Below are 26,691 nucleotides of genomic sequence, written 5' to 3'. Positions count from 1 at the left end.
CACACACACACACACATCCCATTTTCACTGCAAAAGTAAAATATATAGTGAATGATAAACATTTACATTTCTACATTAACAGTTTCCTCACAGGAGCATTCAATTCCTACAAGGAACAACCTTCCCTAACAGTTCCTTGTCATCCTGGGTGTTCTGAACCCGTTCACCACATAACCCCAGGTGTCCCAATCAGATGGTCCACTTCTCCCAAAGCAAAAAGAGGAAAGGAAGGGGAGACACGAGAAGAGTATGTTGCTGGCTCACATAGCCGGTGGGCAGTGCCCAGCTGGCGGACAAAAAAAAAAGTGTTGCCGGTGGGCAGTGCCCAGCTGGCGGGAAACAAGTGTTGCCGGGTAGTCTGGTAAATCCCAGCCCTCACAAAGAAGCCTTTCTCCAATTTCTCAGGAGGATGGCTCTGGTCACGTGACGCGTCTGTTCTCCTGGCATGGAGGGCCTGCCAAACCTACAGTCGATGATCAGGGATGCGTGCAGGGCAGGCAGAAATCCTTGTTGCAGCGTTGGACAATGGTGCCATTGTGACGGTTGTAAAAGCAGAGGCGCATCTTATGATAGACATGAGGAATTAGGGTTTGGTTTAGGCAAATTATCTCTGATAGTCAAAGGAAACTGGTTGGACATGACAGTGGTGGGTTAGTTGTGTTCTTTTAAAGGCTGAAGATCCACGCTAGAGCACAATATACATTTAAAAGGCAAATGTTCCCGCAGACTGCATATGGTCAGCTCAATCTGAAATTCCCTTAATTTCAAAATGTACTACTTTATAAACATGCAACTCCAGCAATATAGATTGGAATCGAGACTACTTCTGTAACCATAGTTTGACAAGTGTCGGGATTCAATCCAATTGCGGGTTATAGGCACTGTAGCTTTAAGGCAATTTCCGATTGAGCCGACATACGCAGCATTTACTGTAAATGGGATCTCCACAAACATTGCTTTTAAAAACCGCAATGCCTATAATCCACGATCTGATTGAATCCCAGCCAAGGCACCGGTTGTGCACAAAAATCCTCTTTGGCCTTAAAAAGGAATATCACTCAAATGTCTTGCATGTCAGCAGTCAAGATATTGGACTTTTAAGAAGTGTCTCCAGCCACATCACCACGATGATTTCTTCTTAAAATGTCCATATCTTGACTGCTAACATGCAAAACATTTTGGGACTGTATCAACAGTGGACTAATGAAACACATACTAAGAGATAGTTTGAGTGAAATTCCCCTTTAAGTCATGAGAAATCTGTTCCAGAGCCTCAGTCCCCATCCCTCCCCTCTACACACAAACCAAATACATCTACAAGTTTTAGTGCCTGCTTTTTATTTCATTTCATGTTGAGAAAGGTAAAACGGAACAAAATTGTATCACAATTCTATTCATGATCGTTGATCAAAATGGAAAAAGGTTACTAGAGATATGTACAGATAGGGTATAAGGGAGAGAAGGGGGACGGACAAAGCAAAAAGGAGAACGGAAGGGGGGGGGGGGGGTCGCAGTATTTTATTCTCAGGTTAAAATACCCCGTTTCAAGTGAGTGTGCTGACCTTTTACAATTGGATCTCTCTGCTTGCTTAAACGCCGCAAAACAGACAGCCATAATATTAATAAAAAATACAATAGTTATTTTTCATTGACAACAGGACCCCCCCTGCATGCCAGGGGGTGGACCTCTGTCTATGGGTACAACAATGTGCTGCACTAGAGTTAAAACAATGGAGGCAGGAGCCCTGTATTCCAAACTGTGCATTTCCCACCGACAGCTCCCGCACTGCCAGGCTGTGATAGTACAGATGTTTTTTGTTGATATGCAGGATAAGCCATTTATACAGTATCAAAAAGGAAGAAAGCAATTACAGAAACTTTGTTTAAACATTTTGAGTTGGATAGAGTCATCCTGCTATGTGCTTCCATAAAGCTTGTGAGATACTGGCTTTTCCACTAAGTCTGGGGAGGATTCTATCGAGAGAGAACGAGAGAAGCCGAGGGGGAGAAATGGTCCTTATAGCTCCGTTTCCTGTGCGTTTCTTTCCATTCGTTGTGTTTTTCACCAAATACATCTGGACATTCAAGTATTTTCACGTTTAAGGAAGACACTTAAGGCTTCTGTGGCAAAAAATATATAATCAAACCACAAAATTTAAAAAAATAGGTTGTAGTGAGTCGAGTTGTGCTGCACTGCATTGTGCGACTTGTGTTGCTGCGCAGGTCCTTCGCTTGTGGTTGTGTATGTATGGAAGTCTAAGTGCCCGTAGAAGAGGGCTACATCAAGCCCTCTGCCCCTACCTGGCTTGAGTTCAGTAGAGCAGATAGAGTGTGTGTGTGTGTGTGTTTAGAGAGATGGGTGGGAGTGCTCTGGGCTCAGTAGGTCGAGGAGGTGGTGCTCATGGCATCCTCACTGATGCGTGTACTCCCAGGATGGACGCTGGCAAAGTACTTGACGTCCTTGTCCAGGTCCATCTGCAGAGCCACCAGGGTCTGCTCCAGCGCCTCCTGGTGGGAGTTGGCAGAATGCAGGAAGTACTCTGCATGGGAGGACAGAGAAACATGGAGGACAGGTGGGATAAGGGTTCAGCTGCCGGTATCTGGGAGAATATTAACATATGTTGTAACACTACAGATTGATGCAGTCTTTGCCATGTTTCCTCAATGGGGATTAATAAAATGGCTTTTAAAATAAAATATTATTCCTGAGCTACAGCAATCAATCAAATCTGAGTTGATAGTGGTTTCAATTCCCGGGACCACCCATACGTAAAATGTATGCACGCATGACTACGTTACTTTGGATAAAAATGTCTGCTAAATAGCATTTCATCATCATCTTTATTTTAGCTTTAGCTAATACTATGCTTTTTGAGGGCCTCAAACTGTAGACGTTTATAAGAAAGACCTTAAGACACCTTTTTAGCTGTGCTATTACATATATATGGTGGTTTTAGTCATTGTCTATTTTATCCCACTCTGTATACACCCCTTCAAATTAGTAGATTCGGCTAGTTCAGCCACACCTGTTGCTGACAGGTGTATAAAATCGAGCAAACAGCAATGCAATCTCCATAGACAAACATTGGCAGTAGAATGGCCTTACTGAGTGATGTGTAAAAAAAAAAAAAAAATATTTATATATTCGTTTTTACTACACAACAAAATAAGCCATAATTGCTTGTTGTCCTAACTATGGAATTGGTAAGCTCAACATGCCGGTGTGTCTATGCATGTACCTCTCTCCATCAGGCTCTGGCGGATGGTCTTGGCCAGCAGCACCCTGACGTTGGCCACGGGGTCAGAGGCCAGCTGTAACAGAGGGGCCAGCAAGTGCTCCGAGAACTGCTCCAACGACACACAGTCATCCTCAATTACCAACTGACAGAGACAAAAAGAGAAGGAAGATGTGTGTTTGTGTGTTGACAGCAAGAGAGTGGCAGAAGGTAAGTGTGTGAGACATACAGGGAGCATGTGACCATGTGTGAGCATGAATGAGACCGAACAAAAGGAAGTGTGCGCGCGCGCGCACACACACACACACACACACACACACTTGACCTCTCGGTCGCACACACTCAGAAGCATCATGATCTCTTTGTCCTCCCACACAAGAGACATTGTGGGACGGAGAATGGGGCCATTCATAGAATCAAATAAAGTGCTTGGTACACTGTCAAGTGGCCCATTGAAAAACAGTGTCCTCTTCGCTACCAGCGCCACTCACGGTATATTGTAGGATGGAAACTAAAGGCTCAATAAAACTGACCTTAATAAAAAACATCATTAAATCTTGGCAGATATCCCAGCAACGACCAGATGTCAGCAATGTTTTACCCGAGTGTCATGATCTTACTTTATGAGAAATAAATACAGGCAAACTTATTTGATTGTATTTTTTAGGATCTTTCACAAATCACCCTAGGGTTGAGCGAAGATAGAAAGTAATGTTTTGTGGTTACTGGATGATTATTTTTGTGTTTGATAGGTCAGGAGAAGACGAGAATAATAACGAACATGAAGAGAAGATGTCCTCACCTGACAGACGAAGGTGAAGGCCTGTCGTCCCGACCACTTGTGGGAGTGGCAGAACTTCTCCACCAGCTCACTCAGAAAGTCTGCCAACAGCACCTGGCACGACGCCACCTTCCTGATGATCTCACTCACCTGACAATGCACAAAAGGAATACAGACTTTGTTGATAGCTACTTTGAGGAAAAATTGAATTTACTACGACATGTAGTTGTCGCACCTAGCCATCTTAAGATGAATGCACTAAGTCGCTCTGGATAGGAGCATCTGCTGAATTACTAAAATGTGTGATGCATGCGCACGCACAGTACCAGTCAAAAGTTGACACTCGTTCAAGTGTTTTTATTTTCACTATTGTAGAATAGTGAATACATCAAAACTATCAAATAACACATGGAATCATGTAGTAACCCCCAAGTGTTAAACCAAAATATATTTTAGATTCTTCAAAGTAGCCACCATTTGCCTTGATGACAGCCTTGCACACTCTTGGCATTCTCTCAACTAGCTTTATGAGGTAGTCACCTGGAATGCATTTCAATTAACAGGTGTGCCTTGTTAAAAGTTAATTTGTGGAATTTCTTTCCTTCTTAATGCGTTTGAGTCAATCAGTTGTGTTGTGACGGTATACAGAAAATAGACCTATTTGGTAAAAGACCAAGTCCATACTATGGCAAGCACAGCTCAAATAAGTAAAGAGAAACAATAGTCCATCATTACTTTAAGACATGAAGGTCAGTCAATCTGGAACATTTCAATAACTTTGAAAGTTTCTTCAAGAGCAGTCGCAAAACCCATCAAGCACTATGATGAAACTGGCCCTTGTGAGGACTGCCACAGGAAAGGAAGACCCAGAGTTACCTATGCTGCAGAGGATACGTTCATTAGAGTTACCAGCCGCAGATTTCAGCCCAAATAAATGCTACAGAGTTAAAGTAAAATACACATCTCAACATCAACTGTTCAGAGACTGTATCAGGCCTTCATGGACACATTTCTGTAAAGAAACCACTACTAAAGGACACCAATAAGAAGAGACTTGCTTGGGCCAAGAAACATGAGCAATGGACATTAGACTGGTGGGAATATGTCCTTTGGTCTGATGAGTAGGTGTGATGGTGGAGGTGCTTTGCTGGTGACACTGATTTATTTAGAATTCAAGGCCCACTTAACCAGTATGGCTATCACAGCATTCTGGAGCGATACGCCATCCTATCTGGTTTGCGCTTAGTGGGACTATCATTGTTTTTCAACAGGACAATGATCCAAAACACACCTCTAGGTTGTGTAAGGGCTATTTGACCAAGGAGAGTGATGGAGTGCTGCATCATATGACCTGGCCTCCATAATTACCTGACCTCAACCCAACTGAGATGGTTTGAGATTATTTGGATTGCAGAGTGAAGGAAAAGCCAACAAGTGCTCAGCATATGTGGGAACTCCTTCAAGACTGTTGGAAAAGCATTCCAGGTGAAACTGGTTGAGAGAATGCCAAGATTGTTCAAAGCTGTCATCAAGGCAAAGGGTGGCAACTTTGAAGAATCTGAAATATATTTTGATTCGTTTAAGTTTTGGTTACTACATGATTCCATGTGTTATTTGATAGTTGATGTCTTCACTATTATACTACAATGTAGAAAACAGTAAAAAATGAAGAAAAACCCGAACCAGGTGTCCAAACTTTGACTAGTATTAGGTAATATAAAAAAATAAAATTAGACACACCAAAAATATAAAAACGCAACAAAAGATTTTGCTAAGTTAGTTTATATAAGGAAATCAGTCAAATGAAATCAATTCGGTCCTAATCTATGGGGCGCATATATGTCCACAGCCTTTACATTTTCTTCTAGTTTTTCTGTCTTATTGGATCATGTTGTCAGGCATGGTTTGTCTGACAGATGTTATTTCTATGTAAAATATTCTGTAACAAGTGTTGTTTTTGTGCTCAAAGGTGGATCTATTCATAAGGCCCATCCAATCAGAATGAGTTTTTCCCCACAAAAGGGATTCATTACAGACAGAAATGAACATCCAATTCTCTGGCAACAGCTCTGGTTGACATTTCTGCAGTCAGCATGCCAATTGCACACTCCCTCAAAACTTGAGACATCTGTGGCATTGTGTTGTGTGAAAAAACTGCACATTTTAGAGAGGCCTTTTACTGTCCACAGCATATGGTGCACCTGTGTAATGATCATGCTGTTTAATCAACTTCTTGATATGCCACACCTGTCAGGTGGATAGATTATCTTGGCAAAGGAGAAATGCTGACAAACAGGAACGTAAACTTATTTGTACACAAACTTTGACAGAAATAAATGTTCTTGTACATATATAAAATTCTGGGATCTTTTGTTTCAGCTTATGAAACATGGGACCAACGATTTTTGTTCAGTGTATAAAAATTGACCAAAACATGAGATGTTCATGTGTGGAAGCGGTAGGGGGAATATATTTATTTGAGATATAATGGCCCAACATGAAAAGCTACAAGTCCATTTCAATTATATGATACAAAACAAAAAAAGTGAGGCCAGAAAAAAAATACAGAAAGTCAGAAAAACAGGGTGGAGCCCATTTTGGAGGGAGCTGTCTGGGTGACGTACCAGTTTGTAGGAGGTCCAGCGTACAGAGGACACTCGGTCCGTACACAGGCTGAAGGACAGGGGCCGAAGGTAGTCATACACATCCTGACCACTGTACAGCTCCAGTAGCAGCACCAGCTGTCTGAGAACACAGAGGGGAAGGTCACTCACTAGTCAGCTTTCAAAAAGAGAGATTACCCAGAGAACCAAATGTCACCAAGAGCCAATCTTTCAAAAAGGCTATATATCTATGTTTAACTCTCACCTACACACAGTAAAGGAAGGCATTGGCACAACTTACGCTCCTCATATTTACTTTAGGTCTGAAAGCGCAAACGATACCTAGGGCTTCCACCATTTGTCCGGGTGGTAATGGTGTGTGTGACAACTAAGTTCACAGGGGAAATCAATTGATTAAAAAAGTGTGGTAACAGACGGATAACCTACTCAGCCAGCTCTGATCGGAAGCGCCAGTTTCGGCTGTTGTCTGTGACCAGGAACTCCTGGAGCTGGTACAGGTATTTACGCCGCGTCTCCTGGTGCAGCAGCTAGAGGGAGACGGACAGGGTGAGTGCTGACAGAGAACAAGGGAAGGAATGAGAGATAGAGGATGAATGGAGAGGATTGAGGGAAAGGAGGGGGGGGGGGGGGGGGGGGGGGGGGGGGGGGTGAAAGAGGCTCTTTGACCACACAGCAGAACAGTGAAAACGCTACACTGCATAACAGAAGACACTGCAGGTGTCCCTAGATACCATCATCACACACAGCAGCACTATTGGAAATATGAGCCATTTGGAACAGTAGAAACATTTCTGCTGCAGTCAACTAATTTATAAATCAACAGAAAGCAGGGATGTGAATGGGACAACCGCTGGGCAATGACAGGCTAGCTATCCATTCTAATAATACAAAGATCTAAGAAGAGATGGTACTCTTGAGCAATATTAATTCTTTATACTGATCTGCTGACTGACCTTGAGGAAGTCGTAGAGGTGTTTGAGGACCCCTACCCGCACCTCGTCCAGGTCCTTGAGGAAGCTGTTGAAGATGGGCACCAGGTCAGCTGCTGTCAGCTGGTCCCCCAGGATCAGGGCCAGCTCGTGGATGGAGAAGGCCAACGTCCGACGCACCTTCCACTGGGGGAGGGAGAGAGACACAGAAATTAGAGGCCAGGCAGGCCCAGATGTGTTAAAGGGTGTGTGAGTCAGGGATTCCATTAGCCGGTAAAAAAAAATAGAAAAGCAGATCAAATTGAGCCGGCCAATTGTCCAGGAGAAGAACAAAAAATTTCAATTGCCAAATAATGCTTTAGGCTATTCGTCGATGGAAATAAATTTAATTGCATGACCAGTCAATGTATTTTTAATCTGCCTATAGGGTCATTTGCATAATTGTGAGATTAAATTGGCACATGTACAGTATATTCGTTATGCATTTTATTTTATATCACACACGTACAGAATACAGACAGACCCTTTGAGCAGAAAATCTGTCAGCGCAAGAGCTGCTGCTACAGCATCTCAAACAGCAAATGCATAGGCAACGGAAGACAGGCTTCATCAGCGCATCACACACCACTTTGCAATGAGTGAAAGGCAGTATGCATTTTGAAAACATATACTTAATTGTTTAAAACCTGAACGGTTTTACTACATACATGTCTTACCTTGCTTCAAAGTAGCCTTGCCAAAATCAGCCCATATTCGTGTAGGCAATTTTATTTAAAAAAAAACGTTCATTGTCCTATAGCCAAAGGCACAATCCTAGTCGTATTAGCAACCCATGTAGTTGTTGCATATTAGATCTCCTCTTTCTACATTTCTAATGGATATTTTCATCTGTCACATGAAACCGCAGCGCTTTTGAAGTGTTTTCCCGCTAATTGCATTACGGAATGAACATTTGAGCATAGCTTACCGCCTTGTGCGCATTGCTGCGCTTATAATGTGAATAAATAACAGTTTATCAACAATAAGATAAAGGTTCTGATCTACTGCAGACTAGTTGTTTATTTATGTAGCCTAGGCTACTGGTTGTATGAATTTGGGATCTATCATCCCACAACTGTCCCACAGTCTGTTAGGAATAGGCCATTTCGTTCTCAACAAGCTGACCAATGGAATAGATCAACTTTTCTACTGTGGGGGATAGTAGATTGACATAGCCTAGTGATTTTGTTGTTCATTACTCATCTTGTTGGCTGAGGAAAAGTAGATGTGGACAGTTATTCTAGCGTCTTCAAAGTGTGCATCAGAATTCGGTAAGAAGGACTGCACATCGTTGCATCCTTGACATGTTCTGTTAATATGACCATAATCTAAATCTGATTTCTGTCAGTCTAAACACTGTGGGTGGACGCTCTAATCGGGTTACGCACCCAATGCATATGGGTCCGGTAAATTTCTCAAAATGACCAGTAAACTAAAATGCTGCCGGTCAAATGTCCAGCGCTACATTTTCCTAACGGAAACCCTGGTAGGAGTGTGTGTGAAACACAGGGAACTGCCAGGGGGAGACAGCAGCAGACGCATACACACGCCTCACATGGGTGGTTGGAGGAGTGAATCCCTTTGGGCTGCGGCGCCTGAGGAAAAAGGTGGTCCTTTGCAGGCATGCAAACTCGGGTTGAGGACTGAATGGTGAGGGGACAGGAGCTTGTTTTTGAGAACTGCAGCTGGGAACCCAACATACTAAAAAAAAGATCCACACATTGGGCTTTGGAGAAACACAAATTATTATTTTTTTTAAGTGCTGGAGGAACAGCAGAAATAAGAAGTAAACCTGCCCCATGCTCCAGTCTAGGACCTGTCTCTGCACCCACCCCGACAACAACCAGCTGGCGGAGGAGGAAATAGACCAGTGACAGAGAGCACAGGGCATTACACTGCTACATGCTAAACACACCAGGGGTACGTTCAGATACTGTAGGAACGTTGCCATTAGAGCTGATGTGAATAGAACCAACTCTACAAGTGAGTGAGGTTCTACACAATCTATATCAATTTCTATATAAAAAGTCCCATAATGTTGCGTTCTACTGAATGTGTGCACCACCTAAGGTCGAACATTTGACGAGAAAAACACTTCCACTCTAAAACGTGTACAGTAGAATTGACAGAGGGGGTGTGTACGGGAGACGTAGAAAGAAAGAGTGTAGACCTACCTGCATGTCGGAGGCAAGGGTCTCGTAGGTATCCCGGAGGCAGTGCCAGTTCTGTCTGCCCAGGGTCATGGCCACACCGGGCAGGCTGTAGGCACAGTGCTTGGCAATCTCCATGTCCACTGTCTGGGCTCTGGAAGGGTCCGTCATGGACAGGTACTGGTCCAGCAGGGCCTGGGGGATCACGTCCTGATGCCTGGATTTCTTCTCGTCCTCTGGACTGAAGCTGCTGTCGCTCAGCTCAGAGTCATCACCGTGGCTCATCTGCAGGGTCGAGGTACGGCTCTACACAGATACACACCAAGATGAACAACCCTGTACCCTTTTCTCTAAAGGCGTGACATCACCCCCCCAACCTAAAAAGGTAGGCCTCCTCCACCCATTCCCCTCACCTCCATGTCTGAGTGGTCTCCTATGAGGGGCATTTGGTGCACTCCAAAGGGGTTGTCGTGGTGGTGTCCCCCCTTGAGGTCCCGGGGCTCCAGGAAGGCATCCTCTAGGTGAGAGTCCATGGTGGTGGCTCTCAGAGCAGCCGTCAGGACTTCCACTTGTGCTGCAGGGAAGGAAGGAAAGTAGACATGGATGAGAGTGTATAAACTTTGAGGCCTGTGTGTGTGTGCGCGTGTGTGTCTTTGTCAAACAGGCGTTCTCTGTGCCGTATTTACACATCCTTCATTAGACAACAGTAGGCCTTTATCTGGGCGTCAGATAACTCAGCTGTATTGCGTATCCAGTACTCCTAGATATTATGAAAGGTGTACCAAATGGGTTGATTCTGGGTCCTGTACTTTTACATTAACAATATCGTCTTGTCGGTACAAACTTGTAACCTTCATGCCGACGATGCTGTTGTGTATGCCATTTCCCCCACCCGGCTCTATCTGAAATACATTATGCCTACATTGTATTAGAAACACTGACCTGAAGTGAGGTAAATGCAGGTAAACAAAATACATGTTCTCTAGAGCACATAAACAAAAATAACTTGATTTAAGCATATGGACTTTGGATGGTATCAGTATTGATCGTGTGCCTGCTTACAAATATTTGGGCATCTGGACAGATGAAAAGCTGTCTTTTAAAATGCACATTGGTGAGTTAGTTAATAAGCTGAGAATCAAAATGGGCTTCTTCTACAACAGGGTTTCCTAACTCTGTCTTCGGGACCCCAAGCGGTGCACGTTTTAGTTTTTGCCCTAACACTACACAGCTGATTCAAATGATCAAAGTTTGATTAGTTGAGTCAGCTGTGTAGTGTATTACAGAGGACCGAGTTCGGGAAACACTGTTCTATAGAAATAGGTCCTGCCTCTCGCTAAATAGTAGAAAGCAGATTATTCAGTCAACGTTCCTATCGGTGCTAGACTACGGCGACATCTACAGTCGTGGCCAAAAGTTGAGAATGACACAAATATTAATTTCCACAAAGTTTGCCGCTTCAGTGTCTAGATATTTTTGTCAGATGTTACTATGGAATACTGAAGTATAATTACAAGCATTTCATAAGTGTCAAAGGCTTTTATTGACAATTACATGAAGTTGATGCAAAGAGTCAATATTTGCAGTGTTGACACTTTTTCCCAAGACCTCTGCAATCCGCCCTGGCATGCTGTCAATTAACTTCTGGGCCACATCCTGACTGATGACAGCTCATTCTTGCATAATCAATGCTTGGAGTTTGTCAGAATTTGTGGGTTTTTGTTTGTCCACCCGCCTCTTGAGGATTGACCACAAATTCTCAATGGGATTAAGGTCTGGGGAGTTTCCTGGCCATGGACCCAAAATATCGATGTTTTGTTCCCCGAGCCACTTAGTTATCACTTATGGCAAGGTGCTCCATCATGCTGGAAAAGGCATTGTTCGTCACCAAACTGTTCCTGGATGGTTGGGAGAAGTTGCTCTCGGAGAATGTGTTGGTACCATTATTTATGGCTGTGTTCTTAGGCCAAATTGTGAGTGAGCCCACTCCCTTGGCTGAGAAGCAACCTCACATGAATGGTCTCAGGATGCTTTACTGTTGGCATGAAACAGGACTGATGGTAGAGCTCACCTTGTCTTCTCCGGACAAGCTTTTTTCCGGATGCCCCAAACAATCGTAAAGGGGATTCAGAGAAAATGACTTTAACCCAGTCCTCAGCAGTCCAGTCCCTGTACCTTTTGCAGAATATCAGTCTGTCCCTAATGTTTTTCCTGGAGAGAAGTGGCTTCTTTGCTGCCCTTCTTGACACCAGGCCATTCTCCAAAAGTCTTGGCCTCACTGTGCGTGCAGATGCACTCACACCTGCCTACTGCCATTCCTGAGCAAGCTCTGTACTGGTGGTGCCCCGATCTTGCAGCTGAATCAACTTTAGGAGACGGTCCTGGCACTTGCTGGACTTTTGGGCACCCTGAAGCCTCCATCACAACAATTGAACCGCTCTCCTTGAAGTTCTTGATGATCCGATAAATGGTTGATTTAGGTGCAATCTTACTGGCAGCAATATCCTTGCCTGTGAAGCCCTTTTGTGCAAAGCAATGATGATCGGCGCATGCCACTAGTGCAAGATCATGTAGAGATTTAAAGTCATGTGCGCCCCATTTTAGAAATGGCAAATCTCAGAAGACACTCCACTGGAATTGAACTGCTATAATGATATTTCCCACACAGTGGTGTTCTGTAGTATAGGCCTTGCCTATGAGTTAAGTTCTTTCCATGCAGTATGATGGATTGCATCTACAGGCAGCACAAGTAGGCTCACAAATACAAGAGGACTGCAGGAAAAGCTGTTCATGTCATAAAACAGCTTTAGTTTCAAGCTTCTTTCCAGTGCTTTTGGTAACTTCTGACAACACCCTTAGTTTCATTGTGTGACATTGATATACTGGTACACACCTCTCACAATTTTTCTATTTACTGCCTCTCAGTCCCTTTCAAAATCGGGCCCAAAAATATCCTCCCGTTTGTATTGTGTAGAATAGCCAGGCGCCAGCAGGCTGCTAACCTCACATGCCAAAGCGACATCAAGGGTTTCCTTCCACCGACAACACAGTTGACTGGACTTGAGGTCTGACCTCTCAAAGCGTTGGCCTATAGCGCTAGCCTCTGAGCTCTACCACCCAAAACTACCTGTGAAACATTGCTGTGGTTAGTTTGAAAAAGACAGGTTGTCACTTTATTGCCCAAGGGAATTCACACTCCATGACAACTTCTTCCTAATGAAATTACATACAGCCTACAACACACTAATAGCCACTGTCTCTGAATGGACACAACCCCACATATTTCAACAGTGACCAAAATAACCACCTCGAGTAAAATTATATGGTGTTTAAGTAAGCAGCTTATCTTGACCCCAGCTGTAGTGTAAACCTCTAATAGAGAAGTAAAGCTGAAGCTTCATAGACACATACGCAAAGCTCACCTTTCACGTCAGGGTCATCAATATGAGGCTCCAGGTTTTCAATCAGCTCTTCCAGCTGTTTCCGGTCCAGGACGGGTGCCGAGGCCTTAGTCTTGCCCTGACTGGAAGAGCCATAACTTCGGGGCTCCTGCTGGCTGCTTTCCCCATGCTGGAGCAGCTCCATGTCCAGGTCCATCTCAGCGATGGGCATCCTCCAGAAGTGGAAGGAGTTGTAGAGCTCCTGCTCGGGGATACTGTCCTGAGGACTGACAGAGGGGGATTCCTCTACTGGCTCAGACAAGGATATGAGCTCAGATATGTCTGCTGGTGAGTCATCCTTCTCATTAGAGGTTGTGTGCTTCTCAGGTGGCTGTGGCTCATTCTCAGTATCCCCTGAAGGGGCTTCCTCCACCTCCCGAGCCCCTGCTGTGTCGGAGGAGTCGGGGGTTAGCGAGGAAGGCTCCTTCTTGCTCTTCTCGCCACAGAGGCACTCAGAAACTATATCGGCATCCTCGCAGCACAGTCCACCATCCGAGGCGTCCATCAAGGCCTCCGCCGCCTGCTCCCCACCCCCCTCCTCTGCCACATCCACTCCTACCTCCTCTGTCCGACACAACACCCCCTCCCCCAGGTTGCCTGTCGAAATGCAGTCCTGTTGTGGACAACCCTCCTCTTGGTTGCCATTTGTGCATGCAGGCAAGTCCTCCCCCTGCCTCTGAGAGTAATTCTCTGTGTTAGCCCTTAGGGAGGGGTCTGTAGTGTCCGGGTTCCGTGGTTTCTCTTCAGTACTGGGGGAGAGAGAGGAAGCTAGTTACAAACAAAGCAGTTCAAATCTCAAGCTTGGTGGATTTTCTTCAGAATGAAAGGATCCAGCCATTCATGTAAATTCCCTTTTAGATGCCTGCTCAAAAGGCCAATAACGGCTGCACCTGTTCTGTGGGTGGACACAGTAGCACTCGCCCACCTCCCCCTCTCTGAAGTACTGGCCCACACTGTTGGGGCTGGCGAACGTGGAGATGAACTGGCCCAGCGACTGGAAAGCAGCCTGACGCACCTGAGAGACACACAGTAAGAGACAAGAGGTCCAGGAACAAATGAGCATGACAATTCCTTACACTCATTTCACAGACACTCTTGTAGAGAAGTAGCCAAGCTGTGTGTTCAAATAAGGAGGCAGAGAAAAGCACATCATGACATGACCTAAGTGGCATGTCAGCCGTGCTTAAATTGTTTTTTTTTTTTAAAGACGCCCTGTCAATTTTCCATAATGGTGAGAAAACTGGGCTAACTATTGTTAAATAATCACTACTACCACCAGGCCTCGCAGTAAAACACATTTTCTCTAAAAAGTTATTTACCTGCAGCATGAACAATGGCATTCTAGCCCCAGGTCAATGTTTAACGCTAAAAGTATTTACCAACGGAGGGGTATTCTACGAAGCAGGTTGAGGAGTTAGCGAGGTAACTTTGGTCAAATCTGTGTTCAACATGGTAACAGGTCATAGGAAAGTGGCGGACTTTTTAGTCAGGTAAATTTCTATGGCAACGAATTCTTCAGAACTAACATGCTCCAGGGAAGGCCAACTCCACTTAGCCTGAATGAAATGATTGAGCCATGAGTTGAGGACCAATGAAATCAGATTCCCTCCCTCTTGCAAAGATTGCATCATCATCCCCTTCATTTGAGGAAGACTGATTAAATATTTCATTAAATCAAAAAGGGCTTTTTGTGTGTTAAAAAAATACTGAAGTTAAAATATATCACATTACAGATTTAGTGATGACAGAACGCCTTTTAAACTTCACACACAGTAAGACCTTTTAAGGAATTCAATCATTTTATCGATAGAAATAAGGGAATAGGTGGTTGTGCATTAATAAGCACACCAAAGTCGGCACTTCAACAAGCCTATTTCACACCATAGCTTGATTAATTTTCTTTCATTTCAGCACAAATTAAAATGTGGCACTGGCTCGCCCATAGATTGATGTTCAGCATTATCTCAATGAAGAGTTAGTTCAGTGTTCGACTAGCCACGTGCAACATGCATGCACAGTTACAAGCCTGCTAGAGTGAAACGGCAGGCTGGACGAGCAATATCCACCGTCGTAGTACGGATGAAACCTGAACTGGAATGTCAAGCTAACAAGCTGGTTAGCTTTTGAAAACCCAGAGTAGATCTAGATTGCTTCGTAGGATACCCCTCAGGTTGTGGGTTGCCAAATGGCAGAAATCCCCCTTTCTGTTGAGTGCTCACCCAACGGGAGGGGTCACTGATGAGGCTGATGAAGAGCGAGGAGAGCTTTGTCCTGCGCACTTCCTGCGAGGTGGACGAGGAAACGGTCATGAAGCACTCAGCACAGGCCTTCCTCACCCCCCACACGTTGTCCGAGCAGAGCTGGAAAAAGCGGGGCAGCTAGACAGGAAAGGAGAGAGGTGGGAGAGAAAGGGAAGGCAGAAAAAAAAACAGTTTCAGTTAGTCAGAGCTTGAAATGCCCTTTCCTTGTCGCACAGGGCCAAGTGGAGTCACACAGAGAGAGAGAGAGAGAGAGAGAGAGAGAGAGAGAGTGTCAATGTGTCACCCGTTACAATCTCAATGCCACAATACAGTTGCAACAGAGAACAATACACAGAGTGCAGAGAAATACTGACAATACAGTGGCAGTTGGGAACGACATTAGGAGCAATAGTAGCTTCTGGCTGTCAGATTACTCATGAGAGTAAACCCTGGTGTGACAAGGCTAACAAGTCAGTTGGCTGAGAATGAAACCAAAAGAGGTCAACATGTACCAGGAGTTCCTCTGTCGCATCTCCTCCGACAACACTGCAAATGTCGCCAAAGTTTGCTGCACAAACCTGCCATAAAACACACAGAAAAACAAACATCTAAAACATTGACTCAAAGCCCAAGCAGATGTAACAATACATTAAACAAAAAAGCTGAAAAGACCAATACTACATGTGAGAAAGTCTGCTTGAGTGTGTTCAGTCCCCATAGACAGTGGGACAACCACTGCCTGGGAGTGGTCTAATCCAGGGTTGTGTTCATTACAGCACACAACAGAAAACGTAAAAAATTGTAACAGATAATTTCAGGTAGTCCCCCGTGTTTCAGACCGTTTTCATCCATTTGGTGGCGGATGAACACAACCCTAGACTCTACTGACCTTGCGTACGTGGAACATCCTGCAGTCGCAACACATCTCACAGAAGCGGGGCAGGAAGAGGCGCTCGGTGATGTCCTTGCCCACCATGGGGGCCATCTTACAGATGATCTACAGAGAAAAAAAATCAAGTCTGTCAGCATCCTCCTCACACCGCATGGAGGTTTGGCCACATCACAAAAACACTACCTGTGTCCTACGGAGAGCTTTGAAATACTCTTGCCTTTCACTATCTGCAGAAGGACAAACATTAAATTTGAATGCTGGCTGCAGCCTACCTCTGTATATCACAGCTATTGTAAATAGCAAGCCAGATAAAACAAAGGGGTCAACCTCGTGACATAAAATGCTAATGTTTTAAAGTAGCATATCTTAAAGTGGCACACTGATTGCTTGGTAATATAACAATGTGGTGTGAGCATCATGTTACGAATAAACTGCTCCATACTACATTTCCTCACACCAGTGCTTCTGAAATAAAACCCTATTCCCTATGTAGTGCACTACTTTTGACCAGAACCCATCAAAAATTACTTAAGTAGTGCACTATATAGGGAATAGGGTGCCATTTCAGACATCTCCTTGGTCTCGTGACTCACGGCCATGGCTTCTGTCTTGACGTCGTCATTGCTGTCGGGGGCAGTCAGGTCCACCAGGACAGGGCACACCAGGGTCTCAATGTCCCCCCTCTCAATCAGCTCCTGCTCCAGCAGTACCAGCAGGGCTGCCTGGCTGGTCTTTCTGACCTGGGGAGACATCACAATATAGAAGTTATTAATAACATTAGTAAAATAGAGTTGCAATGAAATGTTGCTTTTCGCAGCTTAATTCACCATTCATAAAAGTTAAATAGGTGTACATTTAACATGTGTCAATGGCCATATACAGGCATCTGAAAAGTTGAACAGGTAAACTTAGCAAAAAAGAAACGTCCTCTCACTGTCAACTGCGTTTATTTTCAGAAAACTTAACCTGTAAATATTTGTATGAACATAAGATTAAACAGACATAAACTGAACAAGTTCCACAGACATGTGACTAACAAATGGAATAATGTGTCCCTGAACAAAGGGGGGGGGCAAAATCGAAACAGTCAGTATCTGGTGTGGCCACCAGCTGCATTAAGTACTGCAGTGCATCTCCTCCTCATGGACTGCACCAGAATTGCCAGTTCTTATTGTGAGATGTTACCCCACTCTTCCACCAAGAAACCTACAGGTTCCCGGACATTTCTGGGGGAATGGCCCTAGCCTTCACCCTCCAATCCAACAGGTCCCAGACGTGCTCAATGGGACTGAGATCCGGGCCTGTCGCTGGCCATGGCAGAACACTGACATTCCTGTCTTGCAGGAAATCACGCACAGAACGAGCAGTATGGCTGGTGGGTCATGTCAGGATGAGCCTGCAGGAAGGGTACCACATGAGGGAGGAGGATGTCTTCCCTGTAATGCACAGCGTTGAGATTGCAGGCAATGACAAGCTCAGTCCGATGATGCTGTGACACACCTCCCCAGACCATGAAGGAACCTCCACCTCCAAAATTGATCCTGCTCCAGAGTACAGGCCTCAGTGTAAAGCGCATTCCTTTGACGATAAACATAAATCCGACCATCACCCCTGGTGAGACAAAACCGCAACTCGTCAGTGAAGAGCACTTTCTGCCAGTCCTGTCTGGTCCAGTGACGGTGGGTTTGTGCCCATAGGCGACATTGTTGCCAGTGATGTCTGGTGAGGACCTGCCTTACAACAGGCTTACAAGCCCTCAGTCCAGCCTCTCTCAGCCTATTGTGGACATTCTGAGCACTGATGGAGGGATTGCGCGTTCCTGGTCTAACTCGGGCAGTTGTTGTTGCAATCCTGTACCTGTCCCGCAGGTGTGATATCTGGATGTACCGATCCTGTGCAGGTGTTGTTACACGTGGTCTGCCACTGCGAGGACGATCAGCTGTCCATCCTGTCTCCCTGTAGCACTGTCTTAGGCACCTCACAGTACCGACATTGCAATGTATTGCCCTGGCCACATCTGCAGTCCTCATGCCTCCTTGCAGCATGCCTAAGGCATGTTCATGCAGATGAGCAGGGATCCTGGGCATCTTTCTTTTGGTGTTTTTCAGAGTCAGTAAAAAGGCTTCTTTAGTGTCCTAAGTTTTCATAACTGTGACCTTAATTGCCTACCGTCTGTAAGCTGTTCCACAGGTGCATGTTCATTAATTGTTTATGGTTCATTGAACAAGCATGGGAAACCATGTTTAAACCCTTTACAATGAAGATCTGTGAAGATTTTTACGAATTATCTTTGAAAGACAGGGTCCTGAAAAAGGGATGTTTCTTTTTTTTGCTGAGTTTATGATAAACAACAGAGGGATAATGTAATGAATTCTCACACGCCTCCTTTACCTGGTTGTTCTGGTCAGCCAGGTATCTCACAACGATCGGTAGCAAGTATTTAGAGAAGGCAAACGGAATGGAAGGTCTGTTCTCTTGACAGAAAATGGCGATGTGAGGAACTTGCTCCATTAGCTCTGCTCTTACAGTGGGCTCTGAAAGAGAAAGGTCATCCATTAAAAAATATATTTTATAAACAGTAGAAAAAGGGCCCAATGAAGTCTGAAGATCAAAGGCCTTTTAAAAACAAAATGATCTGGTTTCATCAGACAGCAGCACAAGTGCTCAACAATGAGTGAACCCTGGCTGGATGATGAAACCAGATCCTTTGGTCATTTAAAAAGGCCTTTGGGGACACAATCTCTCTGGACAAATATAGTGATATCGCCCTCTGTCCATAGGGAGGATATCATTTGTCCTGACAGAGAGATTGTCCGCAGAAATAGTTACATTTTCTTAACTTCTGATGTGAATTTAGGTAGGCCTACATTTGAATGAAATACATCAATCCACCAAATGAATAGAATATTTCCCAGGCTTGCCCAAAAGCACACCCAACTTTGAAACACTAGGGGAAACACTTTTTAAAAAAAATTTAAATGTACATTATTATTATTAACGATATTCACGATGAAGTTGTTTTAAAACATGTCCACTGACTGACTAAGGTCCCCTCTGGTCAGTGTACTCCAGGGTTGAGGGCCCTGGTTGCTGCTCTAATGTATGCATGCACAATTAAGCAGGGCTTATGTTCTGTTATAATCTCCACCCGGCACAGCCAGAAGAAGACTGGCCACCCCTCATAGCCTGGTTCCTCTCTAGGTTTCTTCCTAGGTTCTGGCCTTTTTAGGGAGTTTTTCCTAGCCACCGTGCTTCTTCACCTGCATTGCTTGCTGTTTGGGGTTTTAGGCTGGGTTTCTGTACAGCACTTTGAGATATCAGCTGATGTAAGAAGGGCTTTATAAATAAATTTGACTGATTGGCTACTGCATTACGCTATCATGCCCTGCGCTTACAAGGACAATGCTAGTCCACTAGCCTACATTCAGAGAATGTACAAAAAAAAAAAAAAATACAAAAATAAAAAAAAAATAATAATAATAATAAAAAAATAAAAATCAGTTATCCCAGCTAAGAACGCCCAATCAATTTCCTAATCCCCATCACTTCCCCATGGCCTTAACACTTCGATGTCTGACTCCAACAGGCTCCTGAACAGCTTCTATCCCCAAGCCATAAGACTGATAAATAGCTAACAAAATGGCTGCACAGACTACGTAAAGTATTTGTCCCATGTTTCATGAGCTGAAATAAAAGGTCACAGAAATGTTCCATACGCACAAAAAGCTTCTCTCAAATGTTATGCAGAAATGTGTTTACATCCCTGTTAGTGAGCATTTCTTCTTTGCCAAAATAATCCATCCACCTGACAGATGTGACATATCAAGAAACTGATTCAACAGCATGATCATTACACAGATGCACCTTGTGCTGGGGACAATGAAAGGCCACTAAAAATGTGCAGTTGTGTCACAAAAATGCCAGATGTCTCAAGTACTGAGGGAGCGTACAAATTGGCATGCTGACTGCAGGAACGTCCATTTCTCTACCATAAGCTGCCTCCAACTTCATTTTAGAGAATTTGACAGTATGTCCAACTGGCATCACAACCGAAAACCACTGCTGATGTCAATGTTGTGAACAGAGTGCCCCATGGTGGCGGTGGGTTTATGGTATGGGCAGGCATAAGCTACGGACAACAATTGCATTTTATGGATTTGAATGCACAGAAATACTGTGACCAGATCCTGAGGCCCATTGTGAGGCAGATGCATATCTGTATTCCCAGTCATGTGAAATCAACAGATTAGGACCTAATGAATTTAATTATTTCAATTGACTGGTTTCCTCATATGAACTGTAACTCAGTAAAATCGTTGAAATTGTTGCGTTTATATTTTTTGTTCAGTTTAAATATGGTATTGGAACTGATCCTGTATATAGCCTACTTTCTCATTTTTGTTCTACCTTGTGTTATTTTTAGTACTACATTGATTACAGTGTTGGATTTAGAGCTTGCAAGAAAGGCATTTCACTGTACTTGTGCACATGACATCAAAATTTGAAACTTGGTCGATCTGAACAGCCTGGATAGGTAGAAGCAGTGGTGCACCTTCCACTATATTGCTTAGCATGCCTTCACCTTACGTATCTACAAACATCGAAGGGTTAGGGCCAAGGGGGGGTTGAACAGGGACCGGCTGTAAAAGTAAGGCCCGAATGCATTTCACCTGTTTGAAATGGCAGCCAGGTGCAGTAAACAATCAGTTAAATACACTGCTCCATCAAACATGTATAGGCCTCTCTCTGCACTGGTGACCAGCTAAGGAGAACAGGCTGGCTACTTAATGACACAGAAATAGGGGCATGTCCAGAGCATGCAGACACACGACAGACACAGGTTTGGCGTTTTCAATTCAGTGAGCCGTTAAATATGAAACAGACACATCTCATTCAGCAATTGGGTCTTACCTGAGTCATCGGCCAGTCGGCCCACTCTCTCCAAAACAGTGATACAGTCCCGCTCATCTTCATTTACAGCTTTAAGTGTGTCCAACAAACTTCGTGCCACCATTTGTCTAGAATTCACACAATAACCAGCAGGCATAAAAATGAACCATTTTACTATTATCCAGGATAAATGTAAAAAGTCTTTAAAAGTGTGTGTTCTAATAATGTTCCATTGGATAGCTACCTGTTAAAAATGTTTTCGCTAGCCACGTATTTATCCAATCTTCCAAGAGGAGTCAGCATCTCATCTTGCGATACAAAGTCCAAGGCTGAAGGTATAATAATGATGTCAGACTCTGAGCTGTAGTCATCCACACCAACTATTAAAGACATTGGAAATATTGTGCATGAGAGGCACCCACCACCACCCAGACAGGCCGGTGAGTGACAGTGATGAGGAACAGTGAGTAAAATGACATGACATGCAGTAGTGGCAGAAGCTTGGCACCAATGCTAAACCTATTAGCATATCAGCAGTAGTTAAAAGAATAAGGTCCAACACAAAAAAAAGGGTACAGTGAAAATGACAGATTTGGTGAGAAGAAAACATATGAAATAGGCCTACAATGAAAGCATCTAAAAATGACTTAAAAGCAGGTGTGGATCTGTGGGAGGAAGGTAGTTATATGTAGGTGGACATACCCATACCATTGTGAAAATGGTATGGGTATGTTGCATGATGCACTATTGAAACAAAGCAATCCACCATCTTGCAACATAAACAACTAGCTTGTACTGTAACAGTGTCTAGTTACTGCAATATGGCACTGCTGGCGGGCACATGCACGCTGACTTTGGTCACCAGCTGTACGGTGTTTCCTCCAACACATTGGTGCGGCTGGCTTCCAGGTTAAGTGAGCAGTGTGCCAAGAAGAAGGCTTGGTGTGGTTGTGTTTCAGGGGACACATGGCTCGCAACCTTCCACTCTCCAGAGTTCATACGGGAGTAGCAGCAATTGGACAAGACCAACTACCAATTGGATATCACAAAAATTGGGGAGAAAAAGGGATAAAAATTACAAAAATTAAATTTATGGCCCGGCTGGGTGTGTCAATTTCCCACTTTTGCCAATCTATATTGAAAAAAAATAAAAACGCAACATGTAAAGTGCTGGTCCCATGTTTTATGAACTGAAATAAAAGATCACAGAAATGTTCCATGTGCACAAAACACTTATTTCTCTCAAATGTTGTGCACAAATTTGTTTACATCCCTGTTAGTGAGCATTTCTCCAAGATAATACCTGACGGGTGTGGTATTATCAAGAAGCGGATGTATTGTCCCCAGCAATAAAAGGCCAGTTGTCACAAAACACAATACAACAGCTGTCTCAAATTGAGGGAGCGTGCAATTGGCACACTGACTGCAAGAATGTCCAGCAGAACTTTTGCAAAAAATGTAATGTTAATTTATCTACCATATAAACCACCTCCAACGTAATTTTAGTGAATTTTGTAGTATGTTCAACCGGCATCACAATCACAGACCACGTGTAACCACGCCAGCCCAGGACCTTCACATACAGCTTCTTTACCTGCGGGATCCTCGTAGACCAGCCACCTGGACAGCTAATGAAACAGGAGTATTTCTGTCTGCAATAAAGCCCTTTTGTGGGGATAAACTAATTCTGATTGGCTGGCCTGGCTGCACCCCTGCCCAGTCATGTGAAACTATAGATTAGGGCCTAGTGATTTATTTAAATTGACTGATTTCCTTATGAACTGTAACTCAGTAAAATAGTTAATTGTTGCATTTATATTTTTGTTCAGTATAGCTAGTTATGTTTTCATACTAATTTAGTTTGGCTAGCAAACCAAATAATCCAAACCCATTAACATTCCACATCGGGGAGGTTCAGGTTGAGTGACTAGAGTCAAATGGCCCTGAGCGAATTTCATATTTGTACGTTAGTCTTTGAAAATAAATCAACAACCTCCCTCCGCTGAGGTAGCTAGCTATCGTGCACGGAAGCTTGATGGATTGGGTTTGGGACCTAGAGTGCGAGATGTTCAAAATCAAATTGAATACAAAGCAGTGAATCGAAACGTTTATTACTGTTAATCTGCTTTACCTGAGCTAGATAGCTAGCCGTTTGAGAGATGCTAACTAGCCAATTAGCTTGCTAGCTAGCTGGTTAGTTTATGACCTAACTTCAGCGTGCGCGTGACATCGCGTTAGCTGTTCCAAAACGACTTTTGCAGCATGTAAATGTATGATGTGAATATACCTCTTTACACATCGAAGAACAGTTCTGTAAGTTGCTAAGAAAGGTGACAGTCCAACACGTATACCCAAGGCCCACTCAGACGACCCACCCATGAACTCCATTGCCGACAGGGCAATTATGTAGCAAGCTAGTTAGTACCCCTAGCAGTAAGAGTTCCACATTGAAAACAGAGGGGAAAACTTACATCCGTCCAACTCCTCCTGTGAATCCTCTTTGAGCAAAGATATATCTGTAAAAACAACCAAAAACGGAATGAAAGGATACTCAATCGATAGCTTAATTGTACTTTCACTGGAAACTTTTAAAATATGGGACGGAAAAAAAGTGTTAATAACGCATTTTCCCGAAGCTAATGTAAATAAAGGCTACGTACCCGCCATCTTGTCCTGGTCCTACATTTAAAGTGGTATGGGCAGATGAGGCTTCAACTGGAGAGGGAGAAAATAGGAGCCACCGTTAAAAACTGAACAACGAGCGGTTCGGATAGTATCAAATCGGTGAATAAATCACCACTCCACCTAGAGGCGTTGATAGTAAAGTACAACACCCAATGATTTTTTTAATCAATTGCTTCAAATTCTGTTCAGTGACTGAATAATAATGTTCTATCTTGTGATATTGTAATTGCTTTCTTTGCTTTATCTTGGCCAGGTCGCAGTTGTAAATGAGAACTTGTTCTCAACTAGCCTACCTGGTTAAATAAAGGTGAAATAAAAAATATATAACAAATTAAATATAGTCAAATATGGTGGTATAATTAAGTGTTCACTCAAGCCGTTTACCAGCATCAATGTGTGAATGTAATGTAATGCATGATTCTACTGTTGGAAGTAATCATTTCCCGATTTTGTGTACCATGAACGTTGATGTTACTATTCCAGACAGGGTACCATTCAGAAGATGGGGCTTTCATAAAGCAGACTGGAAAAAGTTTGGTGATCATTGCTTAAAGTCTGTTGGAGAGTTGTCTTTAGAGAGGCCGGGTTGATGTACTGTATGTGCTGCCTTTGTGACCTCACTGATTCTGAGTGCTGCGAATTTATATGTACCCGTAAGTGAAGTGGGTAAGAAAAGGAAGGTGGTTCCATGGAGGACTGAAGAGTGCACTGCGGCTATTCGAAAAAGAAATATGGCTTAGACTGTTGCATAGGAATATGACTCCTAAGAATCTACTTGATTTCCAAAGGAAGAATGCTTTAGTACGTAGGATCATTAAGTCTGTCAAGAGAAATGCATGGAAACAGTTCTGCTCTACAATAGGCAGGGGTACTGAACTGGGGGATGTATGGTCTATGTTGAAGAAGATGACTGGAAGAAGCAAGTCCACTCTAATTCCAGTTTTGGTTATGGGTATAAAAATGGCCGTAACTGATAAAGAAAAAGCTGACTTGTTGGGGAAGACATTTGCTAGGGTACATAGTGGGTTACTATAGATGAAGTATATAAGCAATGCAGATGTGAGATTTTAAATTCTCATGTTAATATGTATAAGAAAAGGGATACTGTTGACTCTTCTTTGGATGCAGTTTTTACCACACATGAGATGCGTTCAGCCTTAATAGCTGTGAATATACAGCCCCAGGTCATGATGAGTTGTGCTATGTAATGTTTAAGCATCTACCTGAAGAGGTCATTCATGTTCTCTAGGGATTATTTAATATAATTTGGAGTGAGAGAGTTATACCTTCTGGTTGGAAACGTTTAGTAATGTTACTTTTTGTAAAGCCTGGTAAGGACCCTTCATGTGCTGATAGTTATAGACCAATAGCACTGGCCTCTAACTTGTGTAAAATGATGGAAAAGATGATAGTCAACAGATTGTCATATTTCTTGGAACAGAGGTTTATTGAGTCAATGTCAAAGTGGTAAAGGTAGATCTACTTTGAATGCATTAGTAAAGGTGAGCAATGAAGTTGAAAAAACTCTGGTCATGAAAGAAGTAATGGCTACTGCCTTTTTTACATTGAAAAGGCTTATGCCACTATGTGGAGAGAAGGCCTATTGATTAAGATGGAAATACTTGATATTGGTGGGAGATTATATAACTGGGTTTTGGCCTTCTTATTTAATCGCTCTTTTTTAGTTAAAATAGAATCCATTTTATCTGATGCCTATGGAGAAGACAATGGTATTCCTTAAGGCAGTGCTATCAGCAGTGGTGCCCCACCTGTTTTGAGCCCCAAATTTATTTTTTTTCTTGGGCTTGCCTGTTTTTCCATGTTATTTTGGCATTAATACGTGTCACATATCAGTTTGCAAACAATGTAAAATATATATATCATTGAGTTAATAAAGTCGCATACAAACAGGGTCTCTTTTTTGTTTTCTTGAGTAAGGCAGCTCCAAAATGCAGGTGTTTCAGCCTAGCTCAGTGCTTTCTGTGGTGGTGGGGCAAGCCAGCAGAAAATACGGAGCATTGCGCCGTGATTGGCTCAGTGTTCTGTCACTCATGGGGAAACTACATCACCGCCAAGTCTAAGGGTATGGCTAGAAAATTCGAGCCCCTTGGGTGCTGTCATAGAGTTACATTAGAAGTACCCATCCAAGAAGTCTCAAGGTCATTGGCTACAGATAAAATAACGACAAATCACGTTATATGTACAGTAGCTTTGATTGGACTGATCATGTCAACATCATACTTTCAAAAATCTTAACTAGCAGTCATCATCATGAATCAAGTCGACAATCTACTGGCAAATCCTTTTTAATCCTTGTCATATGAAGAGAAATAATGAAGATAAATTATAGATAAAACATAAACATTACACAACAAGTTGGAAATTGCAAATTCAACAATGAGCGGTTTGGAAAGAATCAGTGAGCATTGCATTGCACTGCAAAGCAATCACTAACCTGCTATTCAGTGGAGTGGCTGTGTGGTCCCAAATCTGGGATTAAGGGTCTCTTTGAAAGCACCATATATCCAGAGAATGGCAGACATTGATGACAAAATGTGCCCAAGAAGGACCGCCGTGCCGCCTTCCTGTTCAAGTGAGCACAGCACAACAAGGTGAGTCCAAAAATGTATTCTATGCTGCTGCATAAATTATGTATTATGCCAGAGAGCAATGTATACTTCGGCTAAGAAAGTAATACTAAGTGTATGTTGTGTAGTAAGATGTTAGTAGCCCATGTGCCTCATCCTAATAATTTGGTATGTTTATCCCTTAATTTTGCCCACTG

At 43.4% G+C, this 26,691-nt stretch overlaps 1 protein-coding gene across 5 annotated transcripts; it reads right to left on the bottom strand.

The window, feature by feature from the left end:
• Nucleotides 1–1,319: 1,319 nt before the first annotated feature.
• On the bottom strand, nt 1,320–23,990 carry LOC115195577 (serine/threonine-protein phosphatase 4 regulatory subunit 1). Of its 5 annotated transcripts, none has more exons than XM_029755579.1 (19): nt 23,882–23,989; nt 23,693–23,737; nt 21,466–21,601; nt 21,243–21,349; nt 18,723–18,865; nt 16,925–17,071; nt 16,329–16,436; nt 15,952–16,017; nt 15,419–15,577; nt 14,090–14,214; nt 13,182–13,948; nt 10,173–10,333; nt 9,784–10,065; nt 7,595–7,756; nt 7,068–7,168; nt 6,642–6,762; nt 4,039–4,167; nt 3,240–3,381; nt 1,320–2,540 (listed from the first exon to the last, which is right to left on the bottom strand). In XM_029755579.1, exons 1-19 carry the CDS (start codon nt 23,886–23,888, stop codon nt 2,377–2,379), a joined length of 3,072 nt encoding a protein of 1,023 aa, XP_029611439.1. In that variant the 5' UTR covers nt 23,889–23,989; the 3' UTR covers nt 1,320–2,376. The 5 variants fall into 5 exon arrangements, with proteins under 5 accessions (XP_029611439.1, XP_029611440.1, XP_029611441.1 ...); XM_029755580.1 differs by having other exon boundaries at nt 21,466–21,550; XM_029755581.1 differs by lacking the exons at nt 23,693–23,737; nt 23,882–23,989 and adding an exon at nt 23,509–23,663.
• Between the last annotated feature and the right edge of the window lie 2,701 nt (nt 23,991–26,691).

This window comes from Salmo trutta, chromosome 6 (genome assembly GCF_901001165.1).
Source record: "Salmo trutta chromosome 6, fSalTru1.1, whole genome shotgun sequence".
Taxonomy (NCBI): domain Eukaryota; kingdom Metazoa; phylum Chordata; class Actinopteri; order Salmoniformes; family Salmonidae; genus Salmo; species Salmo trutta.
The sequence above is the reverse complement of the archived record's forward strand: the minus strand, read 5'-3'. Positions and strand labels throughout refer to the sequence as shown.